The sequence below is a fragment of the Eleutherodactylus coqui genome, chromosome 5 (genome assembly GCF_035609145.1).
Source record: "Eleutherodactylus coqui strain aEleCoq1 chromosome 5, aEleCoq1.hap1, whole genome shotgun sequence".
Lineage (NCBI taxonomy): Eukaryota > Metazoa > Chordata > Amphibia > Anura > Eleutherodactylidae > Eleutherodactylus > Eleutherodactylus coqui.
In genome coordinates, this window is record NC_089841.1 from 151,320,077 (window position 1) to 151,339,675 (window position 19,599).

The following is a 19,599-nucleotide window of genomic DNA, read 5'->3' on the forward strand; positions in this document are numbered from 1 at the left end:
ATTCTTACAGGAAATGAAAATTACACAATTCACACTTATGCAACGGGCGCTCTTTGGGGGACATTGTTTACTTCAACTCTTCATTTACTGAAGGAGCCTGGCAAGCTAGAAAATGACATCAAGTATGCGACCAGAAAGAAGCCTTACAAAGTTCTCTTTTTCCAGAATTAAGAAATGTAGGTTTACATTAGTATATTGGAAAATGCATTAAAGGCAAACGCCCAGTTATTTTATTTTTTAATATTAGCTCCCTTTATTCATCTCCCAACTTTGATGATTTTCTTGCAGCTGTCTTTTTCTCATGTCGTCTTACATCTTAAAAGTCAAAAAGAACTGATTGTTTTCCTCTCATCTGCATCAATTCCCTTAACGATATCCGGGAAAAGCATTCCATTTGCTTTGTGCTTTTGCCATTTAGCTGCTGTATATGACTCTTCATTGTCTTATATACCCTGATATCTAGTGCATATTAGGCCATGCAATGTTCAATTTATAGAACATTCCGAGCACTAAGGAGTTAAAGCAGATTGGCCACATATACATGCTGCTCTGCCTGATAGCAGCAAGTAGCCATGGCAGGGACCCTGTACTATGCTACTGCGAGCCCTGCAAGTACAGGCGGCCAGTTGATCCATGAGCCAAGCAGTTTCACCTGCCACACACTGTGATTGGCAGCTTTCTTCTTTTCACAATAAGCTGTCAGTCATGGTTTGTGGGCAGGGGAAGCTCCTCAGCTCTACGTTAAAGGGCTTCCTACCTATCAACTGCTATTTATAATACTGGTGTCACATCCAAACTGGACGTGCTGAATCCGTAACCATGAAATACTCACGGGCTGTGAACAATAGAAGCAGAAACCAAAAAATGGCAACAGCATGCGGCATACATTTGCTATCAGAAATTTTCATACCTATAGTAAATACACTAACCACATTAAATAATGCAGGGTTCTTGGTTTATAATTTGATTAAACCATATTGGCCCATCTACCAACGTCCAGGTGACCAAGCTTTCAAATGGGTCCTAATGCTAATATCAGATAGTTTAGTCTTAACCTGGTAGAGATAGGTATCTACCTTTTAAAAATGCACCTTTCTTAGGACTAAGTCTACAAATAAAACCAGGGAAGGTAGGATACCATTTATATGGCCCAGTAGGAGAGACAGAAGGTAAATGGGCGGCAGGTGTGCACGACTAAGTGAAGGCAGCCAAAACTCCATAATATTTGTAGAAAAAAAGGATAAAATAAGTCAGCACTTCCTAATAGAAATCTATAGGTGCATGTTAAACCATGGCTGCAACATACAATTGAAGCAGAAACCAAAAAAGGCAACTGCACTCAAAATACATTTGCTATCAGAAATATACATACCTATAATAAATACACTAACCAGATTAAATAATGCAAGGTGCTTGATGAACAAATGAACTGCAAGTGCACATAAAACAGTGGTAAACAATAAAGTACCCCGGTGAAACACTGTCCCTATAAACCCTTACCCAGGGAAGGGACTTGCCTATATGCAGATAACCTGCCCTGACAAGGGCAAACCTGACCATGTACCTACTCCTCTAGCAGACCCTACATGGGTGAGGAGAAAACAAGATATAAACGATTGTAACCGCAGCACTTAGTTTTGTGAAGAATCGGGCAAACAGGAGATCCAGCACCAAACTCTAACTTCCACCACAGTCAGAGGAAGACTGAAAATAAACAGCAATGAGCTAAGCACAAGGCCAGGTTAAATAGTCCTCCCAAATTACCCACAGGTGAAACAAAGCAACCAACTCTCATGGTTTAGTCATAGTACTGGGCTCCCTATATTGAGAAGAAAAGCCTTATGTGCCCCCTAAGGCTCCTGGGCCCGGGTGCAACCATATCTTTTATAATTACGCCAGTGCCACCAAAGCCAGAAGATGAAGAGAACCAAATACAAGACCTGAACTAGATTACTAGAAAGGAACAGATTCTAAAAAAGTGTCAGCAACTGGTTATTTTTTGTGACGGTAGGGTCTTTGGGCCTGATGTGAATACTATTTCTGTATCCTTTAGGGATAGTCCAGGCCACCCCATAGTCAATGGTGTTCCAATCTTGTCCATGTTTGGCCGAGATGAGAACATCTCTTTAAATGACAACATATATTCTGCCAATTGCAGACTACAGAATGAAAGCAAGAAATGTGCAGCCTGCCGGTATTACTGAAATGGTTGCATATCTGGTATTAACATTATACAAGGGAATTGCTATTCACACAGATCCTTAACATCTTCTTTAGAGCAGGACTATGGGTAAAGCATTCATTTAATGGTAAATTCTGATCCTACAATATTTAATCTTTAAGGTGTTGGCCATGTGTAGGGTGGCTTTACACTTGAAAACTATCAGACAAAAAGTCACTTAAAGCATCAATTTTCAGTGATAGTTGTCCCATGAAAACACTTGACTTGACAGGGTACCAAGTGAGAAATCACTTACCTGTCACTGGTTGGTTCGTTTTAGCTCACTGAAAATGAAGCAACTAGTGAGCGACTTTCATTCAGTGTGAACAGGCAGTTGTTCATCTTTGAATGCCTGCCTGTTCACAGTGAATGGAGACATGTGGCCTCAACCTCCATTCACTAAATGACTGTCATTCCCGTGTGAAAGCACACCTGATACCAGCGTAATTCTGCAATAGGCTGCAGTAGTTAACGGGAAAAAGAAATACATCTGGTACTAATTAGGCTACACAGCCTTTTAAATCATAGCACAAGTGTGTTCCATGCCGCTATGAGTAGTCCTCGACTGCACAAAAAGTACAGTAAAATACGCAGATATGTGTGTGATGGCACAAAAACGTTTTTGCCCTTTACGCTTGTGTGAGGCCGCCCTTAGCGTTGATTCCAAAAAACAAAGATGATCAGAGGGTGACTATCAAGCTGCTTGGACTCCTAGCTGTGATCTGACAGCAACTCCCGTTAAGGCCGGCCTCATATGAGCGTGATTGCGCATGTGTTTGCATTGCATTGTTCACTCTCACTTGCTCTTTTGTGCATGCATTTTATGTGTGCAATGAAAAAATGCTGCGTGATCAATTTTAGTGTACACGCAACGCACCATTGCAATCTATTGGGGGGTGGGGGTAGGGATTGCACTGCACTCACATGCCATGTGCGATTGCAATGCAATTTTTGCCATTAAAATTGCTGGAGCAACATGCTATTTTTTTCATAGGAGATTCGCATGTACAGTGATGCATTACATGTTTCTCATAAAGCACATCAAACTCACAGAAAAATCGCATGTTTGCAAGCGTGATATCGGTTGGAGTTTCTTGGACCGATATTATGCTCTTCTGTGTAAATTTGGCTTTAGGCGCAGGCAGGCAGAGTCACCCAGAGAGACAGCTAGAATTGCGTTTTACAGTGGCTCTTGCTAATTAAGAGGATTACACATGGCATAATGTTATGCTACTAATGACAAATGCACCTCAAAATTGACATGTCTTGCCTAAGGATTTTGGTGTGGATTTACCTTGGAACTGCTGCGTATTTGCAATTTTTCTGCAAAGAAATCTACTATAATTAGTCCACAGCAGAGATTTGACTTTTTGACGCACAGGGCATCCAAAGGAGTGACCAATTTATTAAGAAGCATGTGATTTTAATAAATTTGTTGCATCTTAGTCCAGCAGGCACTTCACTAAGAGGTGGTGTATGTGCCTCATTGCCTTAAACATACAACTTCTGTCTGTTTTATAATCCCAGGACCCCCTCTATGACCATCTCCTGCTCTGGGGGCACTTGGCTTGTCTAAGTGTTCATTTAAATGTTTGCCATGCAGTGTTACAATTCCCCATCTGGAGACAGTGTGATGTGATATCTGAATGCCACTCAGTCGGACTACAATATCCAACACAACCTTAAAGGGGTTGTCCCGCGGCAGCAAGTGGGTCTATACACTTCTGTATGGCCATATTAATGCACTTTGTAATGTACATCGTGCATTAATTATGAGCCATACAGAAGTTATTCACTTACCTGTTCCGTTGCTGGCGTCCTCGTCTCCATGGTGCCGTCTAATTTCAGCATCTAATCGCCCGATTAGACGCGCTTGCGCAGTCCGGTCTTCTCCCTGGTGAATGGGGCCGCTCGTGCCGGAGAGCTGGTCCTTGTAGCTCCGCCCCGTCACGTGTGCCGATTCCAGCCAATCAGGAGGCTGGAATTGGCAATGGACCGCACAGAGCCCACGGTGCACCATGGGAGAAGACCCGTGGTGCATCGTGGGTGAAGATCCCGGCGGCCATCTTGGTAAGGTAAGAAAGAAGTCGCCGCAGCGCGGGGATTCGGGTAAGTACTAAACGGGTTTTTTTTTTAACACATGCATTGGGTTTGTCTCGCGCCGAACGGGGGGCCTATTGAAAAAAAAAAAAACCCGTTTCGGCGCGGGACAACCCCTTTAAGGCAATGAGTTGCTGAATACATTTTGATGTTCCCTCCCTGGTGAGTTGGTAGAAGAGGAGTTCAATCGTATTTATTACACTTGTAAAGCAGTGATGACGAATTGTATTTCTGACTGCTGACTTTGTGGCTAAACATGTGAACTGACACACAGTTCTGAGCAAATTTTTCGACGAAGAATGGGGATATGTATCCTACGTAAAAGCTAAATAAAGCAGCCTATTCTTTTCCTAAGATAGAAGTTCTATTAAGCCTTTCTGCCTTATGCCATCCATTTTCCATGGACTAAAATATTGGCATTTAGTCCTTTCCGTTCTGCTCTATAACATTTTATAATTCTTTTGTTCGTTGGAATTTATTGAAGGTTGGAGCAAAGATTTCAAATACATTCAAGTAATCGGAGCATGGAAGTAACAAAAAGCAACCTTTTAGCAGACGGCAGGAAGGGTTACTATGCAGGTTTCCAACTTCCACATCCATTGTAGACGATGCAGTTTTAATGAAGTATGTAGAGATAACTTTGAGCCAAGTTTTTATGGAGACAATATTAAAATTTCATGTTTTTTATTGGAGTCTCTATTTGTTTAGCGATAAATAGCCTTGTATTTTATGCCTCTCATAGAGGTCCGGTGGGCAGTTATGAGTCCCATAAATCACTTTGGCACTGATATATTGGTAAAGCCATGAAACAACATATTTTGCTAAGAAATAAAATGTTAACTCTTTGCTTTCAAACTTAAAATATAGAGAATATCCCAAATAATAAGGGAAGCAATGAAAATAACTATTTCTCCTTTCCTACTTTTAAGATCTCTTTTAGAATGTGTCCTGTATTAAATGAAAGCTTTTCATGGCTGCAGACTAATTTTAAATTACAGCTATTTTTTGGCATCAGTATGTCCCCATTGTCACCTGTCTGTTCATAAAGTTTACACGTATTATCTAATTAGTTTTTTGGATCGAGTTGTCTGCTTATAACGCTCAGCCCGTTGTTTACTTTTCTCTAATATAATCAGTATTTAATTAAAAAAAATCATAACCCAACAATTCCCATACCAGATATTTCTTAACCGCAGATAAAAAATAATTACTTGTTTATCCGGTCTCTCTGAATTCTGATTAATTCCGCTTCGATTTCTGAGAATATAGATGTTTCCTTAACATATACGATCTGTTTAACACGCTCAGCTGACGTACCATGTTTCTTCCAGCCTTATAACTGTTAACTCAACCTCGGATCCCTAAAGACGGTGATGAATATTTGAGTAGCAAAGTGTATGGTTTCAGATTTACGGAACATGTGTATCTGCCAAGACTGACATTCAAGCAAGGGATATACTATATGAAAAAATCCTCCAAACCAAATCAGGGCATTGTAGTGACAGAGAGAAGGACGTCTGTACAGTTCATAAAAAAAAAGTCTGTATCGTTGCTCCTTTGACAAGTGTTTCCTTGGCAACGCTTCTTATTAAACAGCTCATATCACGCTACTGTTCAAAATGCAACATATTTCTTCTAGTGTGCTGCTGGAATCGAGTGTTTCACATTGATCTGCATGTATTAGTGGTGGTCTAGGGCGGGTGATAAGACGCTAATAAAATATTTAGCTAACTCAGATTAAGGAAGGTCACACTTGCGATTTACAGAGGGTTAAGCTGATGTCATCTAGTTTTCTAAATCTGCGCTTACGTTTTATCCAGAAGGGTGATGTTAATCCCAGAAAGGTTAAGAGAAGTTTCATCTCGTTTCCTAGCTTGTTCGCTAATTAGGGCAGATGAATTAATTTTCAAATATGACTAATAGACTATTGATATAAACATATCTAAAGGAAGTAGATATAAAGTAAGACCATTCAAGTAAAATCCAAATACTGTAGTTCCACAATCTTATGCTGATTCATTTGATATAATATCTTTAGAAGGGTTAATACTTTGTTTTTCTAATAGAGAATGCAAAATCCCCTACTTTCTATAGAGGCATAGAAATGATCTATCCCTGCAACTAGTGAGACTCAGGGTTCTTTTACACTTCGCAATAAGTAGGTTGCCCGAGCAGGCGAGCCAACGATGTCACCGTTTGCTTGTTCACTTGGGCGGTCAGTTTAAACATCAAGATAAATTGTTTTGTTTTTTTCAGGTTCATATAGTCATTCAGTTCACTGTTTTAGTGAATGAGAACAATTGAACAATCAGAGTTTAAACAGAACAATTAGCGAATGAGCCAACGATAATTTTCATCCATGCATAATATGAATGATGAACCAAAAGCAAACAAATTATTGTTCATCCTTCATTTATTGACCATGTTTACCCTGAACAATTATAGTTCAAATTCGAACAGTCCAGAGATTATTTTGAATGATAACGTTCTTTGTAAGAGGGCCCTTAGGTGCGTTCACATGCAGTGGAAATGCTGCAGAATCCACAGCATTGTTGCATCACAAAGCCTCGGTAAAATCTGCACCGTTGGTACGGATTTTGACTACGAATCGGCTTTGTACCCGCCGCGGATTTCAGCATCTATAGCATTCCTCTCATCTTGGAATACTTTGCGTTGGCAGTGCACCCCATCACCTAGGAGCCGCTAGTGAGCTCTGCACCGCTAGCCAAGTGGTACCAAAATCCCTCAAGTTACAGTGGCCTCAGGATGCAGTGTTTTCAACTTACAATGGTCTTACAATGGCCTTCCCGGGACCATTGTAACTTCAAACCAGATTCAACACATGTACAGATCTGCGGTACTCACATTTTGCTGGAAAATGCGGCCAATCAGCATTTCACTATTAAAGCACCTGTATTACTAAAGTGAATGCACTGAATTTCTGTCTAAGGATGCCTCTCTATATTACAGTGTGGTACCACATGTCCTATACTACTCTTTATCTGTACAAGGATAAGCTGATCCTTTGAATACCAAATGAGGACAAATCCATGTTATTTTTCTAGTACACCGTGTACTGCACAGGACCTTGAAGAAGCTCCTGCCCTCATAGATAGTAATTTATAGCTTCCAGCAACTCTTTCTGACTTGTATATGTAAAGACTTGCTTTATCTGTATTACTTATCCTCTTTAATTCTCATTCACCCTCACTTTATTTGACTTTTGGTTGACATTTTGGGGGCTTTGCATCCTGTTAACATACAATATTTTCAATATACAATGACCAGAACATTTTTTTCCCCTTTGAGATATATGAGGGTTTGTTCTATGTAAGATGACTTGCAATTTTTTTAATTACTTTTTATTCCTGTTTTGGAGGAGCGACTCGAACAGAAAACGATTATTTTGGCATTTTATTTTTTTGCTATTTTTCACTGAATTTACCATGCTGGATAAATAATGTAATGTTTTATACTACAGACTGTTATGGATGTGCCATTACCAATTATTTTCTTTTTCCCTGTTAAGTATTGAAAGCATTGTGTACAGGGAAAAAAAAACCTTTTACTTTTTTTTCTGTAAAAAATATTAAGAGGCTGCGGTCACCAATGAATGCATCGCATGGGGGAGGTGGGGGTTAAACAGCATAAAGTAGTGAGTAGATGACAAAGTGCTAATCTCACTTCTTTTCTGGAAAAAAGGCCCCCCATATATGACAATCAGATAACAAATATGTTCTCTGATTGTTAAGGGGTGATGGATGATAACATGAACAATATCCATGTTACCTCCCAAGGAACAAGAGTATAGACAGGAGAATAACAGATCTTTCTCAGCTGCCTCTTTATCCTCCTCTGCCCCCCTCTGCTCTGCATAGAGACTGACATTGACAGCTGTAGATTCAGTATTCCCAACCCCACTTCAAACGGCTGTAGCTCCTGTTCTATCAATTCTATGAGTGAGTGTTTGGTCTCATTTTAAACCCAAGAATATTTTCTTTACTTCCATCCTCATTACTTCACACTCCAGTGCATTCTGCAGTTTTGCTTGTATGGTATTACTGATGGAGAGCTCTTAGAGCTCTTTGGTAGGGAGAACACTGTTCTTAAGAATAAGCAGTGATTGTCAACTTATGGAGAAGATACATCAATTATTATGTAAACACAGAACCAAAATCAAGTACTACAACTTTGCTTTTTATTTTCTTTCTGACCACTACATGTCAGCATCACATGGAGAAGATTTGAGTTGTAGGTTTTCAGAGCATAAACTAATTCAAGGCTGTTTCATGTTTATTTTAAAGCAATTTTCAGCTAGCTCTGCTCTCAACCAATGAAGGAGACTCAAGGGGGCTCTCGAAAAGTAAGGTTGAATAGTAAATATCATCTCTTAAGCACTCACTGCATTACATGACTGTGTAGCTGGTGAATGAGGGGCAGCTGCTTGCATAATGCTAACCATTTGCTACATTCAATTGCTTTAATGGAGCCAGAGGAATTCTGGATATAGGAAGATATTCATTGGAAAGCAAAACATTCTTATTTGCAGTTTTTCTCATTATTGTTATTGTGTAAACCTTAAAACGCTCTAGAATGTACATTGCCTACTGTTTCACACCAGCTGCTCCAAGCATAATCTCGTTGCAGATACTGTTAATTGACTCATTCTGCAGCACAAGTCTGCATTCCTGGAACAAGATAGGTGTAATAATTTTGTGTCTTTTTTTGCTTCTTGAAGTTTTTGTTTGAGAGCCTTGTCAAAGCTACAGAACACGTATTGTTCATAGCAGTGATATACATACCAGAGAGGCAGAGCTAGGAACGGATATGGGACCACTGTGAGATGAGGGACTGAACTGCTTCCTTGCTTCCTCTCATACAGAGGTAATGATTGCCTGCAGCCTGACATGAGGGAGCTTACTGTACAGATGTGCTCAGCTCCCAATGAGTTCAGTACTAACTGAATAAGTCATGTGCATTTAACTCCCATAGTGGTGGTTGCAGTCAGCTAAAAGTTTATCACATAACTGCATGTGTGAAAGGAAGCTGGGAATTTGGGGTCTATTTGTGAAAAGCACCGTTTGAACTACTATGTTGATAGTGAAATTACAGTGGACCTTATCTTTCATAAAAAAGTAAAATAGTACAATTGGTGGAGCTCTCTGTGGGTTGACTTTTTTCTGAGTTTTCTGTTGTTCCCTGATGATTTTGTATACCCCTGGTTGATACATTGTGTAGATATGGTCTTAAAAAACTATTAGGCATTAAGCTGCTTAAGGTACATTTACACCAGAAAGATGATCGCTCAAAAGATGCCTTTTGAGCGATCATTTTGCATAAACCACTACTTGATACTAATGCCTATTAGTACCAAGTAGCAGCATGTGAGCCGCCTGGAGCTGTAATCAGGGAAAAAAACATCCACTGTACCCTAATTCAATTCCCTTTGTTCTGCCATGGGGCTGACAGCTGAGAGAATGCAATCAGCTGTAATCAGTGCTCCCCGGGCAGAACAAAGCGTGCGGTTCTGCTTATCAGCTCTTCTGCCAAACGATGGTTTTCATGCAGAACTGAAATTCATCATTTGGCAGAAAAGTGAAAGATGGGCACATTTACACGCAATGATTATCGCTCAAAAGATGGCTTTTGAGCAATAATCGTTGTGTCTAAATGGGCCTTAAGTCATTATAAGTTCCTGTTTTTATAATGGAAGAACAGTATGGAGCGTGAAAAAAATATGGATTTTCCATTAAAGGTTCCACTAGTATGACATTAACTTACATAGAATGGCACCACCTGGTGTTCAGACTGTAAGGGCTCAGTCACACGGGCGCATCGGCGCCCGTGTGACTGCAGGGAGGAGACGGCCATACTTCAAGACGGACGTCTCTCTGCAGCGCCGGGAGAAAGAACATGTGACTGGCTTCATTGCCGGTCATGTGTTCTATATTCAGCGCTGCAGAGAGACGTCCATCTTGAGGTACGGCCGTCTTCCTTCTGCACTGAGGGCTCTGTCACATGGGCGCGCGACTGAGCCCTAAGGTAGTGTGCAGGTCCACCTAATGAGTTGAGTGATGGAGGATGCATATGTTCAGTCGCTCTTCCCATAGTCAGATCTCAACATAGTGATCCTCTGTTTATTGTAGAACAGTCAATAGAAATAGCTTTCTGTTTATCAGGGAAATTTGAATTTGTGATCAAATTGACATTAGTGTAAAACATATGCAGTTAGGTGTCCACAAGTATTTGGACAGTAACATAATTTTGATCATTTAGCCTTTGCACCATCTAATGACAGTTGTCAATTCAACACTTGGAATCAACTCCAGTTGTTTTTTAGGCTGGGTTCACATGGGGACGATTTGCTGCGGCATATCCGTGTGCATATTCGCTGCGGCAAATTGGCCTGCGGACGCTAATCCCGGTTTTAGCCAGCCATGTGGACGAGATTTGTCAAAAATATCATCCACAAGGGGCGGCGAATCCGTTGCTGCAAAGATGGCAGAAACCGGCGCTGTGGCACGGATTCCCAGGATGGAGCATGTTCATTCTTTTTTTTTTCCTTCTGCGGCCTCGCTCTCCTCTATGGGAGAGCCAGCCACAACTGAAAAGCATGCGGTGAAGCCGCTCCAAAACACATGGCTAAGTGCCGCGGGTTTTGAAGCTGCGCTTTCCCAGGGGGCTTACTTTTTTTCTGCTGTTTTACAACGGCGCTATATGCTGGCTAAATCCAGTACTGCATGAGGTGACATGTTGGATAGGCTCTGACAGCAGAGAGGCTGGTAATATACAGTAGGAGAACCCCGACGAGCGTCTTCCAACATCAGAGCTGTACAGCCTTAAATCATAATGTCTTTAGACAGTGGATCGGAAAGTGTTAATGCATAGAAATGATGTGGCACTGTATTAAAATTATAATTTCAATAAAAATGATCCGCTTAAAAAAAAAGTTCTTCATCTGTCTAAGTCATGAAGCAAAAAGCCCTCTGCAAAAAACCACAGCAATGCAAGGTAAAACCATGAGCAGTTCTTGGCTTTGCGCCAAAATAGCAATACATGTAAGGGCATCCTAAAGAGTCCTTCACATGAGGCGTTTATGGACCTAAAAAGTGTTAGATCGAACAAATATTTCCAATCATTGTACAATGTCAAAACATTTAATGGGTGATCAATGAGAATCGCTCATTTTTCATTGATTGCATTTTTTATGATGACACCAAAAATTACATAGAGGCCTGTCATAGGAATTTCTGAGTTCTAAATCATCAAGTGATAAGACACCCCTCCCCAGATCAGTAGTGCACAGAACTTCTATTTTAAAATTAAATACATTCGAGAACAGCCTTACAAAATGCAACCTGAATAATAATTAACGAAAAGAAAAGCTCAGGAAATGAAAATTATCAGTGTGAGGAAGGAATTTCACTGATTACAGCCATATGTATGCTCTAAAGGTTAATTTCGGCATTGAATAATAACAAAAGCAAATCAACAGGTCATGCCCGAGTGTTCTACACCATATTCTACACCAAGGAAGTCTAGGAAAAAAATAGAACCTCATTACCCAATGCAATCATCACTACAATGTAGATATAGAAGGTTAAACTGCTTAAAGAGAACCTGCGCTTTTAGAAAACTTTCGACATGTCAAACATATTGATCAGCTGGGATCCCACTACTGAGACTCTCTCATCGCTATAGGTAAACCACGGTTCACCTTTTTAAATAGATGATGGTCACAGCTCATCTACTCTCCTTCTATGCACAATAACCTCTGCCATTAACAGAGCAAAGTCCTAATTTGTTTGCTGCAGCGCCTTATGTTATATATCAGTATATTTTACAATAAGAACCAGAATCAAAATGTTGCTATCAGTAGTTTCGCCTTGATAGTGAGCTCTCATATCACCTCATATTATATTTTCCTGTGTAAAAATCCTTGTTCTTACCTATATTCAGTCTAAATACATCAACCGAAATAGTCCATCAGTCAAGCTAATAAAGTTATGAAAATCATAAGATAGTAGAATATTCGATATTTTACCATTTTTTAAACGGTATATAGACCATTAAAAATATGGTCCTCATTTATAAAAAATGTCTAACAGTACTTCCCGGAGAGATGCAGTGACTTCACCAGGACATGCGTGCAATTGAAAAACTGTATAAAGGAAAGTGGATGCCTACGATGCCAGCTAATTACTGCTGGAATATTCCAAGGGAGAACACTGGCAGACAGAAATGAAATATGTCACTTATGCAAACATTGCATCTAATGTCTCATATTTTCATGCCACTTATGGAAGTTCTTTGTTATACATTTGCCATCTGGTGATCTTATGCCATGCTTATAACTGTATGTTACCCTATTCAGGATTTACGGTTTACAAGTAACGTAGTATTTAAGGACACAAAAAAGACATGTCCATCCAGTTCAGCCTGTTACCCCCCAATGTTGATCCAGGCAAAAAAAACAATAAGGGAGCACCCAATATTCCCCATTTAAGGGAAAATTCCTCATTGGCTCTAATCAGAATAATCCTTGGATGAACAACCCTTTTAAACTTAGTAATGATTATAACATATAATATTGTATTGCTCTAGAAAGACGTCCAGGCCCCTCTTAAATTCGAATTCGCCATCACCACGTCCTCAGGCAGAGTTCCATAGTCTCACTGTTCTTACAGTAAAAAAAAAAACCTTGCATGCCAAGTGAAGAAACTTTCTTTCCTCTAGATGTAGAGGATGCCCCCTTGCTACAGTCACAGTCCGGGGCACAAATAGATGATGGGAGAGATCTCTGTATTGTCCCCTGATATATTTATACATAATTATTATGTAGTCCCTCACCTGTTGTTTTTATAAACTAAATAACTCCAGTTTTGATAACCTCTCTGGGTATTGTAGTCCGCCCATTCCATTTATTACTTTGGTTGCCCGCCTTTGTACCCACTCAAGCTCTGATATGTCCTTTTTGAGTATCGGTGCCCAAAACTACAGTCATAAACTATTTTTAATTGCAATATTATCTACACTTCATTCTACCGTTGTGGTTATTTTCTGTAAATCTGTTCCTGACAGTCAAAATCTGAGCACAAATTTGGAATCAGTTGCCAAAACTCTGTTAGCAATTTGGATTTTGGTGCTGAATATTCTGCAGGAGGGAATATCCCATCCCTTGTATTATATGCCTGAATCATTCTGTATGTGGAGCTTGCCATTGGCATTAAATTCTCTTTGGTTGCTTCCTGTACAAGAACACTTGCCTTATAAAAGATGGAATACACAGTGTATCTTATCCTTCAGACTAATATTTAAACACAATTGTAATGCTTTAAATGCGGTTGTTTCCACTGTAATGTTTTTTGTTTTTTTTACAATATCCTACAAATACTGATAGTATTTTGCTACTTTGACCTCCATTATTATGTTCTTGGGCACTTTAGCTCAAGCTAAATTATTAAGCGAGAAAAATATTGTATAACTACGTTGTTTATCTCTATTTCAGATGACTTGATGCCTCCTTTTATTTCAGGTTCTTCCTTGGTTATCTGCATTGTGTCTGCAACATCTGCTCTGGACAGCTATGGAGTTGGGGAAAAGTAAGTGAATAGTACAGATAGATTGTTATGTCTATCCAAACCAAATTCTGAAAGAGCAGACAGGAACATGTACTTGGTCTTGTGCTGACGCTGTGGCGTCACACCGGACATTTGCATGTGCTCAAAGCCCATCAGCATGGCAAAACACAGTGACGTATAATTTCTGATATAAGGTCCAGATCTACAGTAACATACCTATAAGCTTTGGAGCTAAAATCTCTTAGAATTTCTCAAATATATTTTCGGTACAAATCATTTTATGGCAGTGGCGTACAGAGAAATTGGAGAGTCCCATATCAAAGCCAAGGATGGACACCCTCACCTCCTTGAGAGTTCTAAAAAGTTAATGTTCACTGTAAATGAATAACAGATCTTTATATGGGTTGGAACTTATATCGCAGGAGCTCGATTAATACTGATGCATTATATGAGTGGTGTGCCTGTATCTATTTCTTGTGCAGCACTCACAAAATTTATCAAAAGGGTGCATGCCGTTTGATGAATCCGGCTGAGCTTTTTCAAGATAAAACCACTATGTCGGGCCTATTTGTTTTCAATACTATTTTAATTTAAAAAAACACTGGACTCAATTTTTAATAAACAGGTCGCTGTCTCCACTACTGAAACTTTGACAACTTTTTCCAGCTCAGTTGCAAGTCAGCAAAAGTGAAGCAAATGCTTCATAAATATGCTGCTTAGTCTGAACACCATGTTTTTCAACATATTTATGAAAGACAGCTACATAAATACACTAATACTTGTATTTTATACACTCCTAAATCACTGTTTCCCTTCAAAACGTACATGATTAAAATAAACACAGGCTTTCTGCTGTTACCACTAAGGGGAGTTCAGTTCATATGAATTTATATTGCTGCCATTGAACTCAATTGAAGCTGTAAGAATATCTTTGCATAGAGTTTATTTTAATTGTGGCTGCATAAGAATGCTCTAACTATGTCTAAAAGGAGAAAGAGTTCAGTGCTGCGCCCCCTCATACCATGGACGCAAAGCCAATAGTGTGGTCTGCCACTATGTTCTCGTCTCCCATAGTGTCCTAATGGAATACCCCTTGGTCACATCATGTAAACAATGTGACCATGTGGTATGCGACCACCATAGTAACATAGCTTGTAAGGCTGAAAAAAGACATATGTCCATCCAGTTCAGGCTATTACCAGCAATGTTGATCCAGAGAAAGGCAAAAAACCCTAATGAGGTATGAGCCAATTTTCCTCATCAGAAAAAATCCCTGGATCAACAACCCTTCTGAAGTAAGCTAATAAGTATACCATGTATTATTCTTACACTCAAGAAAGAGCTCTCTTGAACTCTTTTAGCAAGTTTACCATCATCATGTCCTCAGGCAGAAAGTTCTAAAGTCTCATTGCTCTTGCAGTATAGAATCCCCTATTACGTTGGTGTAGTAACCTTCTTTCCTCTAGATGTAGAGGATGCCCCTTGTTAAAGTCACAGTCCTGGGTATAAATACATGATGGGAGAGATCTCTGTATGACCCTGATATACACTGAACAATCACTGCATTAGGAACATCTACTCAATAACAGTTTAGTACACTTTTTTGGTGACCATGGCTTTCAGATGTCAGTGAACAGATTTCACAAACTGGCAAATATCCTCCATATTCAACATGACCCATGCCCGCTGTAGTGGCAATGGTCAGTTGGTGCATATTTTGCAGGTAAGTGGGAGCAGATCTCACAGCCCTCTCCAGCAAATCCCAAACATATTCAATGGCGTTACAGTTCTGTGAGTTTGGGGGCCAAGGCAGTGTGAAGAAATCATTGGCATATTTCTCCAACCACTCCCTAGTGATCTGAGCTTGATAATACAGAGTGTTGTCCTGTTAAAAGATGGCACTGTGCTTGTTGATCCATTCACAGAATTGATTAAAAAGTGGGTTGTATTAAAGGAGTATATGCCTTGGCTAGTGTATTTAGGTGTGGCGTGGAAATTATTTGTTCTTAAAGAAAATCATAGACTATATTTTGAGATATTTCCCCACCTTCTATCCCCCCTGTTCCTGTCCTACTCCTTACCTATGTTAATTCAATCTCACGGTTTGTAATTCTACTCATTGAAGTTGCAATGTAATTTTACAATTATGGTTTTTGTGAGAATTTCAGTGTGCTGTTACACCCATTCCCTCATTTCCCTCTTTTCCTTCTGTTCCCCCCTCTATTCTATAAATAAGGAATTTATATAAAAAATGATGGCACTGTGGTCAAGGAAGTCTTGCTGAAGATATGGGTGCAAATGGTGAGCGAATATGTCCCTGTAGCGTTCACCATTCAAGAATTGTGATAGGATAACCAACGGCCTTAGACTATGCCAGGAAATGCTCCCCAGACCATGACACTGTCAACATCCATCTTTCCGCTATTTTTTTCAAACTCCTGCAATATGGCATGGAGTTGGAAAAGTCCGAGAAGGGGGGAAAAAAAACTTTTTCAAGTGCAACTATGCTCCGTAGCAGTGAGCGTAGTTGCACATACTTAGTAACATAGTATACTAGGCTGGAATTTCGTGGCCGGCTGATATACGCTGTGATGTGATGCATTGGATTCCAATGCATCAGATCACATGGTCGTAATTTCGGGACGTAAAAGCACCCGGCCGGCCAATACAGCGCCGGGCGTTTTTATTTTGGGCCCGAAAGATAGTCCTGTAACTATCTTTTGGGCTGGAATACATCGGCCGCTGCATAGCCTCCTATGGGAGCCCATGACGGTGGCCGGAGGTGGGAGGGAGTTTAGCAGCGAGGCTGCTAAACTTCCTCCCTCTGCTCTCCTCCCCGCTCGCTCTTTACAATGGGAGGGGTTGGGCAGAGCTAAGCACCGCCCTGCCCCACCATCTCCCATTGCTGGCTGTGGACAAAGGACGGGATGTGGCAAAGCTAGGCTATGGGTATACGCTCGTGGGAAAGAAGCCTCAGGCTCTTTTTACTTGACTGAGAGTGAATTGTGCTAGAGGCAAACTGTGCATCACATAGCACACGTACATCCAGACCGTGTGCTGTGCAATGTGTGAGACATGGTATGAAAATAGGACATGCAGTGATTCTTAAAACTGGGTTCACTTTCTGTGTGATTTCTCTCGGGTTCTTGGACACAGATAGAATTTAACGAGAATATCAGCTTTGTTAATACAACCTTACACTTATGATACACAAATTATTTATCACGCTATACTGTAATCATTATGTGGGAGTCAAATTTTTGTTGCACAGGTTTTTATAAATGTACTGATATTATACACAAGTGTAATGTAATTTAATGCTAGAATATTAATCAGTAAAAGATGAATCCGTACTAGAGAGGGAGATGCTGACTCATAAGTATAATTTAAGTTCTTTCTAGAAAGGTTAACATCTCCGTAGGGAACAGTGCCATAGAGGTAGCGAGAATTAAGAATGGACTTTGTAGGCTGCAGTACTTGTGTTTAATTCTTGATAATGGCTTAGCTAAATGGTTAAATTTTGTCTTAAACACTTGAGACACCAGCCTTTATTTGTTTATCAGTAAATAAAAAGGATTTCATCTCTAACTGTGAAGTAAGCAATACAAAGATGGCTGACTGGCAGCAAGCACTAATCTTTCATGCCAGAGAAACACATGTGTCCACATATCCAAAAAATGTATCCAGGGAAGATATTATTAGACCACTCCATCACTGCACAGAGAATAAACTTCTTACAAGTTATTGGATTCAGGTAAAAATGACAGGAATTAACACGGCCATTTATCAAACGGCCACAAGAGGCGTTTTCCCTAAAAGTGATACATATAGATTTGTGTTGGAAAATATATCTTAACATCAGCCGCAAACAAATAAGAAACATTCTGCATATATATTATGTTTTGCTTTCAGTGCTGTTTTCTCACTCAGTATGCTAAATCATTTCCCTCTTTATTGGAAAAGGATATTGTCCTGTTGACTCCGCAGAGAACTCTGCAAACTGAGAACTTTGCAAAGAAAAAACTAGTTATATTTTAACTATTCTTTTATTGCAAAAAAAAAAAAATATGCCTCAGGCTGCATTTTCTGCTTTGAAGCCTTGGGCTCATGATAAAGTCAGCACTTTTCTGTATTTTTCTATATTTAACCATAAAAGCTGCTTAAACTTTTTATTTCTTGCAAGTATGTAGTAAATAAAGATAAACCGACAGAATATATCTGTGTCTCCAATTAATGATCACGGGGACTGTGACTGTAGAGAATATAGTTTGTGCCTGCATGGCTTATCCATCTATAAGGCCTCTTGCAAATGACCAGCTTACAGATCTGTGTTGTATGGATACATAATATAGACTTTTCCAGCATATACACCAATCAGGAAGGAATAATGAGCTCTAAACAGCACTTAGTGTTGGTGATTAGTTGGGGTACAAATACCCATGATAATAATCCGCTTTATTTATACAGCACATCCACTTAGTGAGGAGAAGGATGAAGCATGGTGGCTCAGTGGTTAGCGCCTTGCGGTGCTGGGGTCCTAGGTTCAAATCTGACCAAGGGCAACATCTGTATGTTCTCCCTGTCTTTGTGTGGGTTTCTTCTTCAAAATAATCACCTTTTTAAGATGGTGCATTCATTTATTGAGGTGGCTTAGTGGTAAGCACTGTTTTCTTGCAGTTATAGGTTAAAATCTTATCAAGGGCAGTGTGTTTGTGTGGGTTTCCTCCAACAACACATAAATGTTTTCAGATTTGAACCTATGGTCCCAGTACTGCAAAGCAACAGTGCACACCACTGAGCCACAGGAAAACAACCACAACCTGAGGGTTTGGCCGCAACCAACCATTTGGGGTTGGGTTTGCCATAAACCAAACTTTTACCAAAGTTTGACCTGAAACAGGGCTTGAGTGGTTCAGTTTGCTCAACACTAATTAGGAGCTTCTAATTGCAACCACAGTTGCTGCAAAGTTGCAACAATAACTACAATGTGTAATGGTGCCACATGATGTCACTCAATTACCACCGTATGTGAATATACCCATATCTATTCAATTGTATTATAGTTAATAGTCAAAGTGAACATAAGACACTCTGCAGAGATTTGTTCTCACTTTTAGGTTAAGCAATCTCCTGTCCATCATTAAGAACCTTAATGTAATTCACTGTGTGAAGGAGCCCCTACACTAATTCACGAGTGTATTTACACACATCTTTGCGCAGATAATAGAACCCATTAATTCCAATGGGTTCAGTCAGATCTCCTTTTTTTGTGTGCACATTTCCTCCACGTGAAAAAAAATAGAACATGCTCTATCTTTCTGCGTAGTTGTGCACCAAAGGGCCCCATAAAAGTCTATGGGGAGGGGGGGAGGGGGTGCCCTGGGGGGGGGGGGGTGCCCCAATGCTCACTCAATGCGTGTGCAAATGTGCAATACACTACTCAATACCATGAAAAAAAGAACACTTCTGAATCTCATTAGGCTAAATAGCCTTTTAAATCAGTGTCCTGTGCACAAAATGCACAAAAGGTACATTAAAATGTGCCGATACAAGCGCAAAAGCGCCTTGTTCATGGCGCAAATGCATTGTACTTAAGCACACACAAGAGAGCATGCACCCATGTGAAAGAGCCCTAAGGGTACTTTTGTATGAGCCAAATATCATCCAGTCAATTTTGCCTGATAGTTGTCCCATGAA

General features: G+C 40.0%; 1 protein-coding gene across 4 annotated transcripts in view; it reads left to right on the top strand.

Moving 5' to 3' along the window:
* ADGRD1 (adhesion G protein-coupled receptor D1) overlaps nucleotides 1-19,599 on the top strand; it is a 500,100-nt gene that overhangs the window by 381,591 nt on the left and 98,910 nt on the right. For all 4 annotated transcript variants that reach the window (XM_066603414.1, XM_066603418.1, XM_066603416.1 and 1 more), the window contains one exon: nucleotides 13,857-13,923. In XM_066603414.1, coding sequence (XP_066459511.1) covers nucleotides 13,857-13,923 — 67 coding nt within the window. The remainder of the gene's footprint in view (nucleotides 1-13,856; nucleotides 13,924-19,599) is intronic.